Here is a 14938-nt window from a genome sequence, read left to right on the forward strand (position 1 = left end):
TATGCACATGTCGGACCAAAACACGTTCATCTCTGGGACCCAGAACCCGTCTCCTTCCTGAGCAGTATGATGGCTGGACATTCCCATCTTGTTTGTACTTGCGTATAATTTTTTGTACAGATCAACAGGGCACCTTCAGGTATCATGAAATTGTACCTAAGGATGAGCTAGACTTGTGCAAATCCACAATTCTCTTCCTGATGTCTTGGCTGATTTCTTTAGACTTTCCCATGACGCTACACAAAGAAGCAGTGTGTTTCAGATGTACATTAAAATACATCCACAGGTGTGTCTCTAATTATCTCAGATGTTGCCACAAAAAACTATCAGAATCTTCCAAACACATGACATCATCATATGGGCAGTCCAGAATTGTTTAAAGGCATAGCAATCTTAGTGTATGTAAACTTTTGACTTTGCAGTAAATAATAAAAATGCCTTAAAACATTCTCTCTCTCATTATTCTGGCATTTGGCAAATATTAAAAATTATGGTAATCCTAATTGACCTAAAACTGGAAAGGTTTATTCTGATTTCATGTCAGATATTGAGAAAAACATGCATATGTGTCTTTTTATATAATGTATGTAAATTTCTAGTTTCAACTGTACCTCTGTAATGCTGATTACATACATAGCTTCAAGCTTTAGAAATCTGGGTTTCTGGTTTAGAAAAAATTATCGTTGGGTGGGCACTGTGCTTACAGTTCTTCTGCAGATCTTCTCTTTGTCCTACCCGCTCTCCCTTGATCTGCATAGTCCTTTTTACTTCTACTTCTCATTCTGATTCTGGGCAGATCTGAAAACTATGACAGTCTTGTTCATCAGGACATTACTGTGCATGCACCACTCCGAGAAATGACGGCGCTTACAGTAGATGGTGGGCGAGAGCGAAAGGTCACTGAAAGAAGAGTGACCTGTCCATCACTGACAGTAGACAGGCTGCTGACGAGGAGTAGCGATGAGAGGCAGCAGAGCTGTAAGTGCAGTTCCCACCCTGTTGCATTTTCAGCATGTTTGCATAACGACTCAACAATACTGTAAACCCAGATTTCTAAAATAAATGTATGGATGTCTTCCGCATTACAATGCCTTTAGAGTAGATAGAATTAGTTTGGGGTATAGAAACCTAATGACAGATTCCCTTTAAACTCCCTCTTTCTTCTAGAATCTTTACTTCCACTTTTCAACATCGCTATTAAATAATAAAAAAAAACATTTCTTGACTCATCATGTTTTGCTAATTACAGACACGTGTCTAAAATCCTGGAACGTTTGGTGCACTGTCACCAAAGTTTACGAATTCTATTCTATCTAATTTTAGCATCCTCAAATTGTACAAAATCTTTCAAGTTACACGTCTTCCTAATCCTAATATATTCCCCTTTGGGAATCGCTTTAGCTGCCCTGGCCCCCTTAAACCACCACCATGTCTCTATTGCACCTTTTTCTATATTCTACCAAGCCAATTTTCGTGCTTTTCAAATACATCAGTAACTTTAAATAAACTTTTGACACTCCCTTACATATCTATGGGGAACGAGTCTAGCGGGTCGTTGATTTCCCTGGACTACTCCTGCCTCCCATTTTGTAATCATGCCCCCCTGGGTATAAGAGCCTGGATTTACAAGAGCGACAGCAATGTCAGCTCTTTGCAAATTTCGCACATGCGCACGACATTGCTGCTCCATGGTGATGCGAAGCCAGGTGTACGTTACCCAGCTTCATCAGCACACTGCATATGCAAAGAGAGGTAGCAGTGACGCAGGACACTGGGCCAAAAATGTAAGACTGGTTTTACAGCCCACATACTGTATGCCACCAAATAAACACATATGTATGTGTATATATATGGCACTCATAGAGTTGCATAAAAAAAATCTGATTTATTAGTAAAGCAATCCAAAAACAGTGACGTTTCGATCTAAAGGACCTTTTTCAGACAGATTGCATATGGTTCACTGCATGTAACAGCGCTGTGGGGAATAGGGGTTCAATGCCCATTCAATTTTAGACCGAAATGTCACTGTTTTTGGATTGCTTTACTAATAAAACTGATTTTTTTTTCTGCAACTCTATGAGTGCCGGATTGTTTCTTCACTGAGTATATGGAGTGGTATCCTATCCAGGCACCATATGTTTATACAGAGTGACATATATCCTATTTATATATGTGTATATATATATTCATTTAAATGTTAACATTGGTGGGTTATGTGTTTATTTGGTGACATATGATGTTGATGATGAGGGAGAATTCCTCTGAGGAAAAAAGCACCCCGCCTGACTAGTCCCACACATATTTGCATAGCGTAAGTGCCAGTATAAAAGTTGACTTTACAGTTATTGAGGTATTGCAAAGGCATGAAAATGAGCTAGTTAGAATATAGGTAAAGGGTGCAATAGAGAAGTGCTGATTTAGAGGGGCCAGAGCAATTAACAGGTTCCCTTTAATGGTATGGGCAGCATGAGTGCTACTTTGGCGCCCCTGCGGGTTCAGTCGCCACAGAGGTACTGCATCTCACCCAGAGGTGTGGTATCCCACCCTCAGGTAAGGATGGAGTACTGCTCGGGACCCACGCACTTGCATCCATTACACTCCACTTCAGAGGGAAGGGTGAGATTGCTCCTAAGGGAGAGCACAGTACCTGGTCCCTGGCTAGAGGGTGGAACCATGTAGTGGGTGTGGGTGGAGGAAGTAGTTTAGGGGAACACTTCAGTAGGAGTATAAGAAAGCAAGGAACCATCTAGAAGCAGGATAGTTGAGACCAGTCAGACAGAGGAGAGGGAGTGGGAGCAGGAGCTCTGTAGGAGCTCTGCTCAGATGAGCGGGCCTAGAGTGAGAGGCCCAGGAGGACTGGCAGGACGAGGAAGGGAGCAGAGGAAGGCTCCAAGAGAAACAGAGGGGATCCTAGGGGCACGGGAAGTGCGGATGCCACCCGTGCGCCCAAATCTACATGGACGTGGAGGGATCAGGCCACAAAGGGGACCGGCCCCTAACTAGTGGAGAACTACAAGGCTCAGCTAGAAGCCGGAGGCTTCTGTACTTTCAGGGTGCAGCTGCTCACAACCGCAACTACATCGCTAAAAAGGTAGCCACATAGGATTTAGGGAACTACAGGTTGCCCGCCAAAATCCGAGGTTACCGGCTTGGGACACTGGTTGCGAGGCGCAGGGCAGGAGGGTGAGGGTCATCTTCCTGCGCTGGCTGAGGAAGGTACACAGGATGGGGTCCCGTTATGTACTCCTGAAACACCTGAGAGTTTGGTAAACACAGGACGGCGTGGGAGGTTACCCTGGTCCTGGTAGCCTGGAGTTCAGCAACTGTGAGTAAACCTTGAAGACAGCACCCCACTGTGTCCTAGAATTATTATCTGTGCCATCCCATGCACTTCACTGCACAGCAACATCTACCTCATTAATCATCACTGCACCGCCCTGGAGCTTAGCTCTACCTGTGGAGAGCTGAACCAACTCTGCTGTGTCACCATCAGCTCCAGGGGATCTGCACCGCAGCGGCGGCTCCATATAGCCGCATACCACAGGTGGCGTCACGAACATTATATAAAAAAACTTCATTCTCCTTTTACTAATCCCCTTTTATTGTCCGCCCTGGGTCACGGACTGGGTCACTGCCACCGTGACATCCCCCTGCACTGATCGGCCCGGTTGCCGAGTACCCCACCGCCCAGGGGGCGTCACGAACAGGATATGAACCAACCGGGTACTGTGCGCCTAGAGACTGTGTTGTATACTGAATGTGGCGCCCGCCCCAGAAGAACGGGTGCCATTATGTGCGTTATCAAGGACAACAAGGAACCTCCCATCGTGGGCTGGGTCCCAAAATGGCGGCAAAAGTGCAGCCCGCCCCATGCTCCTGTGGCCATATACCTAGACCTGGCCATCAGTCTGGGGAAGCTGTCCCCTTGTGTGGCCGACAGCAAGCAGCCATGGGACCTCCCAAGAAAAGGAAGATTAGAGAAGAAACCTTGGAGACAAGGCGGGGTCTCCAGCAGAGCAGCCAGACCGCACCTGGCAGGCGACATGGATGGAGACCAGCCTCAGACTCCGGGCCATGGCCTGCAGCCAAGTGCATCATCCCTCAACCTGGAGGGGATCTTAACGAAGCTGTCCCTGGAGGATACTGGGTTCCTCCGAGATGAGGTGCAAGAGCTGGGCAGAAGAATGGAGGAGGCCCAGCAGGCTGCCGTCGCCGTCTGGAGGGCCGACCTCCTGGAGAAGTAACTGACCCGGCAGCAGTCTGCGCTGCATGCGACCAACAATGCCCCAGCCCCGGAAGAGCTACTCATAGACCAGGAGGCGACAGATAGTGCCGTAGCGGCCGCGGGAGCAGGTAGGAGCCGCATCCCTGTCCCGGGCGCCGGTGGCGCTGATCTATCTCTGGTCCCCCTACAGGAACCTCCTTCCCCGGGCGCTTCCAACACCGACCTGCTCCTGGGTCCCCTGCAGGAGCCACCTGCGCCCACACCTGAATGGGTGTACGGACATTCGGCCTGGGATTGGTCCGCGGAAGTTGAGGACCAGAGCCTCCCTTTGCTGCCTGCTCTCGCACCCTCGGTTACCCAGAGGGAAGAGCGAGACCAATTCAGATGGGATAACCCGGCGGGTGACCTGATGGGATTTCCCCGGGAGACCCAAAAGGAGGCCGCACGCAGAGAAGAGCATTGCTGGCTGGAACTCCTTCAACTAAAGGCGGAGCTTCGCACCCGGCGGGTGCGCTGGGAGAGGATGAAGGCCCGCAATATGGAGGAGAAAGCCCGGGCCCACAAAGAAAAGCCGGCCATGCCCGATCCACGGGTAGAGGGGGTCGTAGTCAAGTTCGACCTGCATGGAAGATGGGGCTTTATCCAGGAACCACAACTTGGCACAGACCTCTTTGTGAATCGGCGGGATGTGGAGTCCCATTTACAGCAGGGACATCCGGCACGGGATCTGTACCCTGGTGACAAGGTCACCTACACAAGGCACATAGGAGAGTGGGGCTGGTACGCTCTCCATGTTCACAGGGTGGTGGAGAGTGTACCCTTGCCATCCGAAGAAGATGACCCGGCTGGGCCATTTAGTGGTGGGCCAATGTTCCCCCGGAGGGGACCCCACTACTGAACTGTTTGCTTTAAAAACTGTACTGTATATGGTTACCCGGAAGGGTAAAGCAGGAATGCTGCATGTTTGAAGAGTTTGGTTTATTTGCCTAGTATACTCCGTTAAGGCACAAAGAACTATCAGGCTAAGGACTGTGAGCAGTCAAAAAATTTTAAACTGTAAATAGTTTGTACTTCTTACGGTGCTTTTTATTGGTTTTATATAGACTACAGAACAAAAACCCGTTTGGCGTGGCCGAAGACGTGGTCCAACAGCTGGATCACCTATGCCCTGCAGCCACGCCCAGGGCCTACGTTGAGGGTTTTCGGACGGGTCCCTCATGTTGCTCATGATGCACCTTCTTCAGTGAGATGGACACCCGGTTATGGATCTTACTGTATTCAGCTGAAAATTGTTTTATATGAAAAATGTTTTAGTGATGTGAAGAGAATTTAATTGGAAAAAGTTTTATTATGTTTTGTAAGCTGATATAGTAACATGAAACGCTTAAGAAATGTGCCTCCCATAAACGGAAGAAAAAGTTGTGCATTATTCTTCTAAGTGACTGCATTCTAAAATTTTGTATGTCTAAAGTACCTTGTTTTTACTCTGTTCCAACCCGCGGACGTGCTGTGTTTTACCAGGGGGGTATGTGGCGCCCCTGTGGGTCGCCACAGAGGTACTGCATCTCACCCAGAGGTGTGGTATCCCACTCTCAGGTAAGGATGGAGTAGTGCCCGGGACCCATGCACTTGCATCCATTACACTCCACTTCAGAGGGAAGGGCGAGATTGCTCTTAAGGGAGAGCACAGTCCCTGGTCCCTGGCTAGAGGGTGGAACCATGTAGTGGGTGTGGGTGGAGGAAGTAGTTTAGGGGAGCACTTCAGTAGGAGTATAAGAAAGCAAAGAACCATCTAGAAGCAGGACAGTTGAGACCAGTCAGACAGAGGAGAAGGAGTGGGAGCAGGAGCTCTGTAGGAGCTCTGCTCAGACGAGCGGGCCTAGAGTGAGTGGCCCAGGAGGAGGAAGGGAGCAGAGGAAGGCTCCAAGAGAAACAGAGGGGATCCCAGGGGCACGGGAAGTGCGGATGCCACCCGTGCGCTCGAATCTACACAAACGTGGAGGGATCAGGCCACAAAGGGGACCGGCCCCTAACTAGTGGAGAACTACAAGGCTCAGCTAGAAACCGGAGGCTTCTGCACTTTCAGGGTGCAGCTGCTCACAACCGCAACTACATCGCTAAAAAGGTAGCCACATAGGATTTAGGGAACTACAGGTTGCCCGCCAAAATCCGAGGTTACCGGCTTGGGACACTGGTTGCGAGACGCAGGGCAGGAGGGTGTGAGCCAGCGCAGGAAGACGACCGAGGAAGGTACACAGTATGGGGTCCGTTATGTACTCCTGAAACACCTGAGAGTTTGCTGAACCCCTGCCTTGGTAAACACAGGACGGCGTGGGAGGTTACCCTGGTCCTGGTAGCCTGGAGTTCAACAACTGTGAGTAAACCTTGAAGACAGCACCCAACTGTCTCCTAGAATTATTATCTGTGCCATCCCCTGCACTACACTGCACAGCAACATCTACCTCATTAATCATCACTGCACCGCCCTGGAGCTTAGCTCTACCTGTGGAGAGCTGAACCAACTCTGCTGCGTCACCATCAGCTCCAGGGGATCTGCACCGCAGCAGCGGCTCCATATAGCCGCATACCACAGGTGGCGTCACAAACATTATATATAAAAATTTCAATCCCCTTTTACTAATCCCCTTTTATTGACCGACCTGGGTCACAGACCGGGTCACTGCCACCGTGACATCCCACAGCACTGACCGGCCCAGCTGCCGAGTACCCCACGGCCCAGGGGGCGCGTCACTACCTGCTTCAAGAACTGTGTTCCCAGATTGCTTCTTTCTCTGTAAACCAGTACTCATATTTTTTTCTTTTATACCTCTTTTAGATATAAATCCAAAAAATAATATTTCCTATTGCTCCCTGTAAATTGCAGTCATTTTTGTAAATATATTGTTAGAACAAGTGGAAATATGCTATACCTTAACCCCAGATTATAAGCAGGTCATCTATGTAGCATCCATACCATTTAATATGACCTCTATAGGCGTTTTTTGCTGATCAGCCAGCCAATCAGCAACTTCTGAATGGCTGCAGTGGATATGTGATACAACAATGTTGTCCACCGAGAACAGCAGTGTTTACATTGCTGGAGTGGCGCCACTATGGGAGGCAAGTATTGTTTTTATTTTCTATGAGGCCCTGAATTGATTGCGCTGGGGTTATTCTGTAGTGGACAACCCCTTTAAGTGTTTTACATTCTTTTTTTAGGTTTGCTTAATGCTGCAGTATTGTCTAGAGGTGCCAGAATTTTGGCACAAATTATTGGTGCACAAAGGCCAAGCAATAGATGATTAAAACTTAGAGAGTCTAAAGATGCCCAAAATGATCAAAAAGTCATTAAAAAAAAATTGATGTAAAATTAGACAAGATAAGTACATGTCCCCTATTGTTTTGTTTTTTATTAATACGCATCCTCATAAAGTCTACAAGAGTGAAAGCCTTTTGCTTTTGAGCAGGATGTCTACACATACTCCCAAGGTGGAGTTCTGTAGGGAGTAGAAAACATAACTTGTAGGTGATAGTGCACTTTAAATAATTGATGAACACTATTGTCTTGTGTTTGTCATTTCATACTCAACATCAAAGCATTTCGCATGAAGATTGTCTAAAAATTCCATGATTGTGCCAATAAGCTGATGTTTTCTTTCTTGGATAAATTGACATGGCAAAGTTTCTTCATGTGGTTAGAAAGACTGATTAAAATACAGACTCATTTGGCCAGAGTAGCATTATAAGAGGATTGCTGAAGTCCAACATTCTTTTTCATTAAGTAAGGAGCAGATGTTTATGTAATTAGTTTAATTGCTTCTTTTGGCATTGAATGCATTAGCTCCTTGTTTCTGGATCATTCAGTGTTAGACTTCTTGTTACTGCCTAAAACAACACTTGCAGATAGTAGTAACACAATAAAAAAAAAGATGTAATACCACCATGCTAAAAATGACACTGAAATTAGATCTACAAAATAACAATAGCAAATCTGTATCTACTCTTTTATTTTCACAATTTCTTATTGGTTGTTCAATGTGTTCTTTATGATTGAAAATTATTTATCAATTTGCATTTACAAGTCAATAATTGCAAAACCAGTAAACTAAATATGTATTTTATACAATTATGTCAGTCATTTAGAGCCCCTAACTAAATGTAGTGAAAATTGGTTGACTAATGTTTTTCCAGTTTTTCAGGCATTAAGTTAATCCCGTGTTTTCTTTTTCAGAATGATTGGTAATGAGGTGATTCCACTACCACACATTTATGGATCCAGGTTTAAAGGGGTTGAAGTGTTTTGCCCTATAGAGCCGCCTCCTCCATACGAATCTGTGGTTAGCCAAAGTAATTCACTAGAGGTAACTATGAGTATTCGCAATTTGACTACATACTTACTGATTTCTACAAAAGTACACTGTAATAAATAGAAACAATTATTTTAGTAAATACAACTGTAAATACATAGTGTTACAGATACAAGAATGTACAGTGGCTTGCAAAAGTATTCAAACCCTTGGCATTTTTCGTGTTTTGCTACCTCACAACCTGGAATTTCACTGTTTTTATGAGGGTTTGCATCAGTTCATGTAAAGAACATGCCTACAACTGTGAACATTTGGTTTTCTTATTATTGTGAAGAAAGCAACAAATAGGACAAAATAACTGACAACTTCAGTGTGAATAACTATTCACCCCCTAAAGTCAGTACTTTGTAGAGCCTCCTTTTGCGGAAATTACAGCTGGAAGTTGCTTTGGATAAGTCTCTATGAACTTTCCACATCTTGCCACTGGGATGTTTGCCCATTCCTCAAGGCAAAACTGCTCCAGCTCCGTCAAGTTAGATGGTTTCTAACTTCAATCTTCAAGTCTGACCACAGATTCTCAATTGGATTAAGGTCCGGGCTTTGACTAGGCCACGCCACAACATTTACACGTTTCCCCTAGCACCATGCTTTGGGTCATTGTCTTTTTGGAAGGTGAACCTCCATCCCAGTCTCAAATCACTGACAGACTGAAACAGGTTTTATTCAAAAAAATCCCTGTATTTCACATCATCCATCTTCTCCTCAACTCGGATCATTTTCCCTGTCCCTGCTGCCGAAAAACATCCTCACAGCATGATGCTGCCACCATCATGTTTCACTGTGGGAATGCTGTTCTTGGGGTGTTGGTTTGGTGCCAGATATAGTGTTTACCTTGGTGGCCAAAAAGTTCAATTTTGGTCTCTTTTGACCACAGCACCTTCCTCCATACATTTGGGCAGTCTCCCACATGTCTTTTGGCAAACTCAAAACGAGCCTTACAATTTTGTGTGTAAGTAAAGGCTTTTTTCTGCCCACTCTTCCATAAAGGCCACTTCTATGGAGTATATGGCTTATTTCTGTCGTATGGACAGATACTCCAGTCTCTGCTTGGGAACTCTGCTACTCCTTCAGGTTACTTATCTCACCATCCACTACTGCTTCCTATGCGAGACTACCATCATTTCATAGACAGTCATCTTGACGATCTCATATATAAATTTGGCTTGCAACTATTTAGCATATGATTAGTTATGCAGATTCTTGTCATGTCATTGCGTTGTTACTGTTTTGCTTCTAAAAATCTAAATTTTAATTTTTATATTAGTATTTTGTAAATCTACCTTTGGCTTTCAACACTGCCTGAATCCTCCTGGGTATTCTCTCGATCAGATTGAAGTATGTATTGACCGAAATCTGATCCCAGGTCTCTTCTACATGTTCTTAAAGTTGGTGCATACTGGTCAACTCACTTGGGTTTTTATATAGTTTTTTTTTCAACTCTACCCACAAGTGTTTAATTGGGTTGAGGTTAGGGTACTGTGGGGCTAAACCAGCACCTCTACTTCATTGTCACTGAACCATTTTTTTGCCATTCTTGACTAATACTTTGGGTCACTGTACTGCTGGAACACTATGTTGTCCTTTATATGCCCATAGTACTCGAGTATACAAAGTAACTCATCTTGTAGGATACTCACATACAGCTCAGCATTGAGACCACCATCTATCCTGTTCATGTATCCAACGCCTTTGGCTGTGGAACAACCCCATATCATCAGGCTTCTTCCACCAATCTTGATAGTTACTTAAATTTCTCAATCCATTAGCCCCTTTTTCCCTTGTTTCTTCCAGACGCATTTGCACCCATCAGAGCCTAGTCTATTGACTTTTACCTCATGGCTCCAAATCACCTATTTCCAGTTTTCCACTGTCCACTTTTCTGATGTTTAGCAAACTTGAGCCAACGATTCTTATGAGGATATTGAAATCGAGGCTTCTTAACCTTTTTTCGGGACACCATTCTAGACTTGAGTAACATGCGTCGCACGGTGCTTGCATGGACGTCTGTCATCACACTATTACAAAGCATACGAACCATCTCCACTGCAGTGTTTGTCGCGTCAGAACTGATAGACCTTGCTGACTCTGATATTTTGCCTGGACATCCACCTCCTGGCTTTTGAATGGATGGACGGACTTCATTTCATATTCTTCCAACTTTCATGGCACTCACATGATGTGGTTTACCAATTTTCTTGATCGAGAGACTGCTACGATGAGCTGGATGATGCTGTTTCTCTTTTCTTGGGAAATCTTCTTCATGGCTGTTCCTTGATCCGAACCAGTAACCTTTTGCTTGAGGAATCAACCTAATAACACACTGAGCTATTAGGGAATGTGAGAACAGCTTGTATTTTGTAGTATACCGAAGAAAAAGATTTTTCCACCACCAGGAGCAAAACAGTAGCAATACATTGGCATAACAAGAAACTGCATAACTAATCATATGCTAAATAGTTGCAAGCCAAATTTATGTATGAGGTTGCCAAGATGATTGCCTACAAATTGAAGGTAGTTTCACGTTCAAAGCTGTACTGGATGGTGAGATATGAAGCCTGAAAGTCAAAAGTTCAAAACAGTGTTTCCCTTTTACTCATCACTGTACTGCTCAACAACTTTGTCCTTGACTTGCTTAGAGATCTCCTTGATCTTCATGGTGTTGTGATGCCTCTTTCTTAATGGTGTTGCAGCCTCTGTGGCCTTTCAGAAAAGGTGTGTATATACAGACAGACCATGTGACACTTAGACTGCACACAGGTTGACGTCCTTTCACTAAGCATGTGACTTATTAAGGTAATTGCTGAAACAGAAATTTTTAGGGGCTTCATAGCAAAAGGGGTGAATACATATGCACATGCCAATTTTTAGTTATTTGATCCCATAAATTTAATTTATGCCTATATTTTTCTTACTTCACCAGCTTACACTTTTTAGTGCTGATGCATCACACACAAATCGGGTTACAAAAATATTTAAACACAGGTTGTATTGTAACAAAATAGGTAAAAAAAAGTCAAGGGAGTGGAATCCTTTCGCAAGTCATTGTATGCACCATAAAGTACAAGTATTACAATAATGTTTGTTACTGGATGGGAGTCCAGGCAACTGCCAACACCTGACATATGTTTCGAGTACATCCATCCTCCCTGCTGCTGAGATCTCACACTGTTTACCACAAGCTGCAGCTCTCATGCTGGCTGGGTGTAGACTGAATACATTTGGATTCATAAGCTATCTCATGCTATAGCTTAACTGATAAAATCGAAAAAAAAAATTGTGCAAAAGTCTTGATTAATTCCCCCCCTGTATGTCTAACCTGACCAGTTCATATGATTATTTAAATTATTCAGTGTATTGTTTTATCACATACCTTCTAAATATCATTTCAAGGAAACACATTTGGAAGTCACAGACTGTACAACAGATGCCACAGTGGCACTGCCTACAATACCAAGCACATCAGGTGGGTGGAAATGTGGTAAGAATGATGAAAGTTAAAAAAAATGCCCATCTTGTCTGCTCCTGTTTATATACTGTATTTTTCTCTAACCCCACCCTAATAGAGACAGGAAATACGAAGAGGTTTAAATAGCCCCTCCCACATCCTCCCTCCAGTGTTATTTCAGGGGTGAAGAGGTCATCCCCGGTGTGCTGAGTGGCAACAGGCACTGGGGAAAAGCTACTAGCCGGGCAGCGGAGGATCGAGCGGTCTTTACCTCTCCTCCTCAGGACGCTGCTCCCGTCTCCTCTGGATTCGGGACCCCCTCCTGCAGTCCGCGCTTTCGGCAAGGTCTGCAGGATCTTCTGACCGGAGGCCTCTCTGAGCTCTCCGGTCCATCTGCTCCTCCTCTCCCCCGCTGGATGCGCGGGTGATGCCGGCTCCAGGATGTGGAGCGCACGCCGCGTCGCCGGAAGTGACGTCGGGTGGTGGATGATGACGTCACTTCCGGCAGTTTGCGTTCCACTGTGAACCGCATCAAAAAAGCTATGGGGGAAGAAGAGCAGAATGCCACCGGTGATCAGGAATCTACACCTGGACACCGGGGGAGGATCCCTCTAAACAGAGGGAGGCGCTGGTCCGGTCGCCCATAAAAGGAGCCCTGGACAGGAAGACATCTACAGGTAGGACAAAACCATGTCTGTTAAAGCTTCTCGCTCTGCATCTGTAGAGCCCAGCGCCGGTCCGGTCCCAGTAAGTATGGCACTGGTAGTCCATCTCCCAGATGCAGGAAATAGTGATTATAGCTCCCCTTCCCTTCTCCCCTCTCTTGTAGGGGGACAAGGAACCTGCATCTGGAGAAAAAGTTAAACCGTCACGCAGATGTCCCATCTGTACAAAAAAACTATCGTCCTCCCATAGAGAGCCCCTATGCAAGGACTGCACAGGGAAGATTATCAGGCAGGAACAACCTTCCTTAATGGAGGAGATAAAGGGGATTGTACGTCAGGAGATCAAATCCTCCTTAGCCTCGGTCACTCTCCCTATGCCCTCAACTAGTCAGGGTTCTACATCTACTCCCTCAGCAGACAAAAAGAGGAAGATTAGTCCGCCAGAGGGAGGGGAGGAAGACTCTCAAGAAGAGATATATATCTCGGAAGATCTTCCAGAGGAAGGTGAACTAAGTCCAACCCCTGATAACTCCCAACGAGAGAGATATTACTTTCCATCAGATAGTTTGGAGGAACTCCTCATGGCAGTAAGGAGAACTATGGAGGTCGAGGAAGAAAAAGTGCCCCAAACAGTACAGGATCAGATGTTTGGGGGGCTACGTTCCAGGAAAAAATTGGTATTCCCTATACACCAGAGTATTAGGGACTTAGTCTTAGAGGAGTGGGAATCTCCAGAAAAGAGATTAAATACCCCTACAGAGTTAAGGGATAGATTTCCTGTAGACAATGAGACGGCAGAATGCTGGTCTGAAGTCCCAAGAGTGGATATCCAGATTGCACAAGTAGCAAAGAAAACCACACTGCCCTTTGTAGATTCCTCTCAATTAAAAGACCCCTTGGAACACAAAATGGAGGGACTACTCAGAAAATCCTGGAAGACCTCGGCAACACTATTAAGCACCAACGCAGTCTCTACAGGCGTAGCTCGATCAATGGCTCATTAGCTAGATCGACTGGAGAAATACCTAGTTTCAGGCACCCCCAGAGAAGACATCTTGGCATCCCTACCGCTTCTACAGAAAGCTACGGGGTTTTTAGCAGACGCCTCTGCAGAATCCGTGAGAGTGGTGGCATGAGCATCTGGGCTATCAAACTCTATAAGAAGGGCCCTATAGTTGAAATCCTGGAACGGTGACATGGCATCAAAAATGAAGTTTTGTTCTATCCCCTTTAAGGGGAAATACATGTTCGGGCCAGCCCTAGATGATCTTCTAGAGAAGGCCTCAGACAAGAAGAAGGCCCTCCCGGAACCTAGCAATGTGAGGAAGAGGCCTTTTCGTCCCTCGCAAGAGCAGACCCCTCAATATAGGGGTAAAGGCAAAACAGGACGATGGAGCTACCCAAAAGGTAGAGGAGGCAAAAATCTTTTTCTCTCCCAAAACCAACGTCAGAACAGACCATGACGTCAGGACAGTCAGGGGCCGCATCTCGAATTTTCTTCCTCAGTGGAAAGAAATCTGCTCAGACCCATGGGTCCTGAGGGTTGTCGAGTTCGGAGTAAAAATAAATTTCTCCTCCTATCCTCCAGAGAGGATAAGGTTAACACCACTCTCCTCTCAGAGTCGTCAGGCCACCCTGATATCCGGTCTTACAGACCTATTGTCCTGAGGGGTGATATCCCTGGTTCCTACAAGAGACATAGGCACAGGACATTATTACAGACTCTTCCTAATAAAAAAAACAAATGGCTCATACAGAGTTATAATCAATCTAAGGCCACTTAATCAGTATATCCACTACCAACGATTCAAAATGGAATCCATCAGGTCGACGGTCCCCCTGATAAGACAGGACCATGTCATGGCCACAATCGACCTCCAGGATGCATATTACCACATCCCCATACATCCACTTCACAGGAGGTTCCTAAGATTCGCAGTGGATCAGGGGGATCAAATAGTCCACTATCAATTCAATGTTCTCCTATTTGGAATTTCATCAGCCCCGCGAATATTTACAAAAGTCATGGCAGAAGTCATGGCTTATATCAGGGGTCAGAACATTTCAATAGTACCATACCTCGACAACCTGTTGTTAATCGGGCCCTCAGTACCAGTACTCCGAGAACATCTACAGTTGACCACTCATATCCTATCATCTCTGGGCTGGTTATTGAATCAGAAAAAATCAGATATGGTTCCCTCCATGACAAAAACGTTTCTAAGAGTACTATTGG

General features: G+C 45.4%; 1 protein-coding gene across 3 annotated transcripts in view; it reads left to right on the forward strand.

Annotated features, from left to right (window-relative positions):
* Nucleotides 1-14938, forward strand: part of ENTREP1 (endosomal transmembrane epsin interactor 1) — a 159252-nt gene that overhangs the window by 109187 nt on the left and 35127 nt on the right. For all 3 annotated transcript variants that reach the window (XM_073669966.1, XM_073669938.1, XM_073669997.1), the window contains 2 exons: nucleotides 8457-8586; nucleotides 11983-12055. In XM_073669966.1, the coding sequence (XP_073526067.1) occupies nucleotides 8457-8586; nucleotides 11983-12055 (203 nt within the window). The remainder of the gene's footprint in view (nucleotides 1-8456; nucleotides 8587-11982; nucleotides 12056-14938) is intronic.

The sequence above is a fragment of the Phyllobates terribilis genome, unplaced genomic scaffold (assembly GCF_046119375.1).
Source record: "Phyllobates terribilis strain yellow unplaced genomic scaffold, ASM4611937v1 Scaffold_1__5_contigs__length_1240528914, whole genome shotgun sequence".
NCBI lineage: Eukaryota > Metazoa > Chordata > Amphibia > Anura > Dendrobatidae > Phyllobates > Phyllobates terribilis.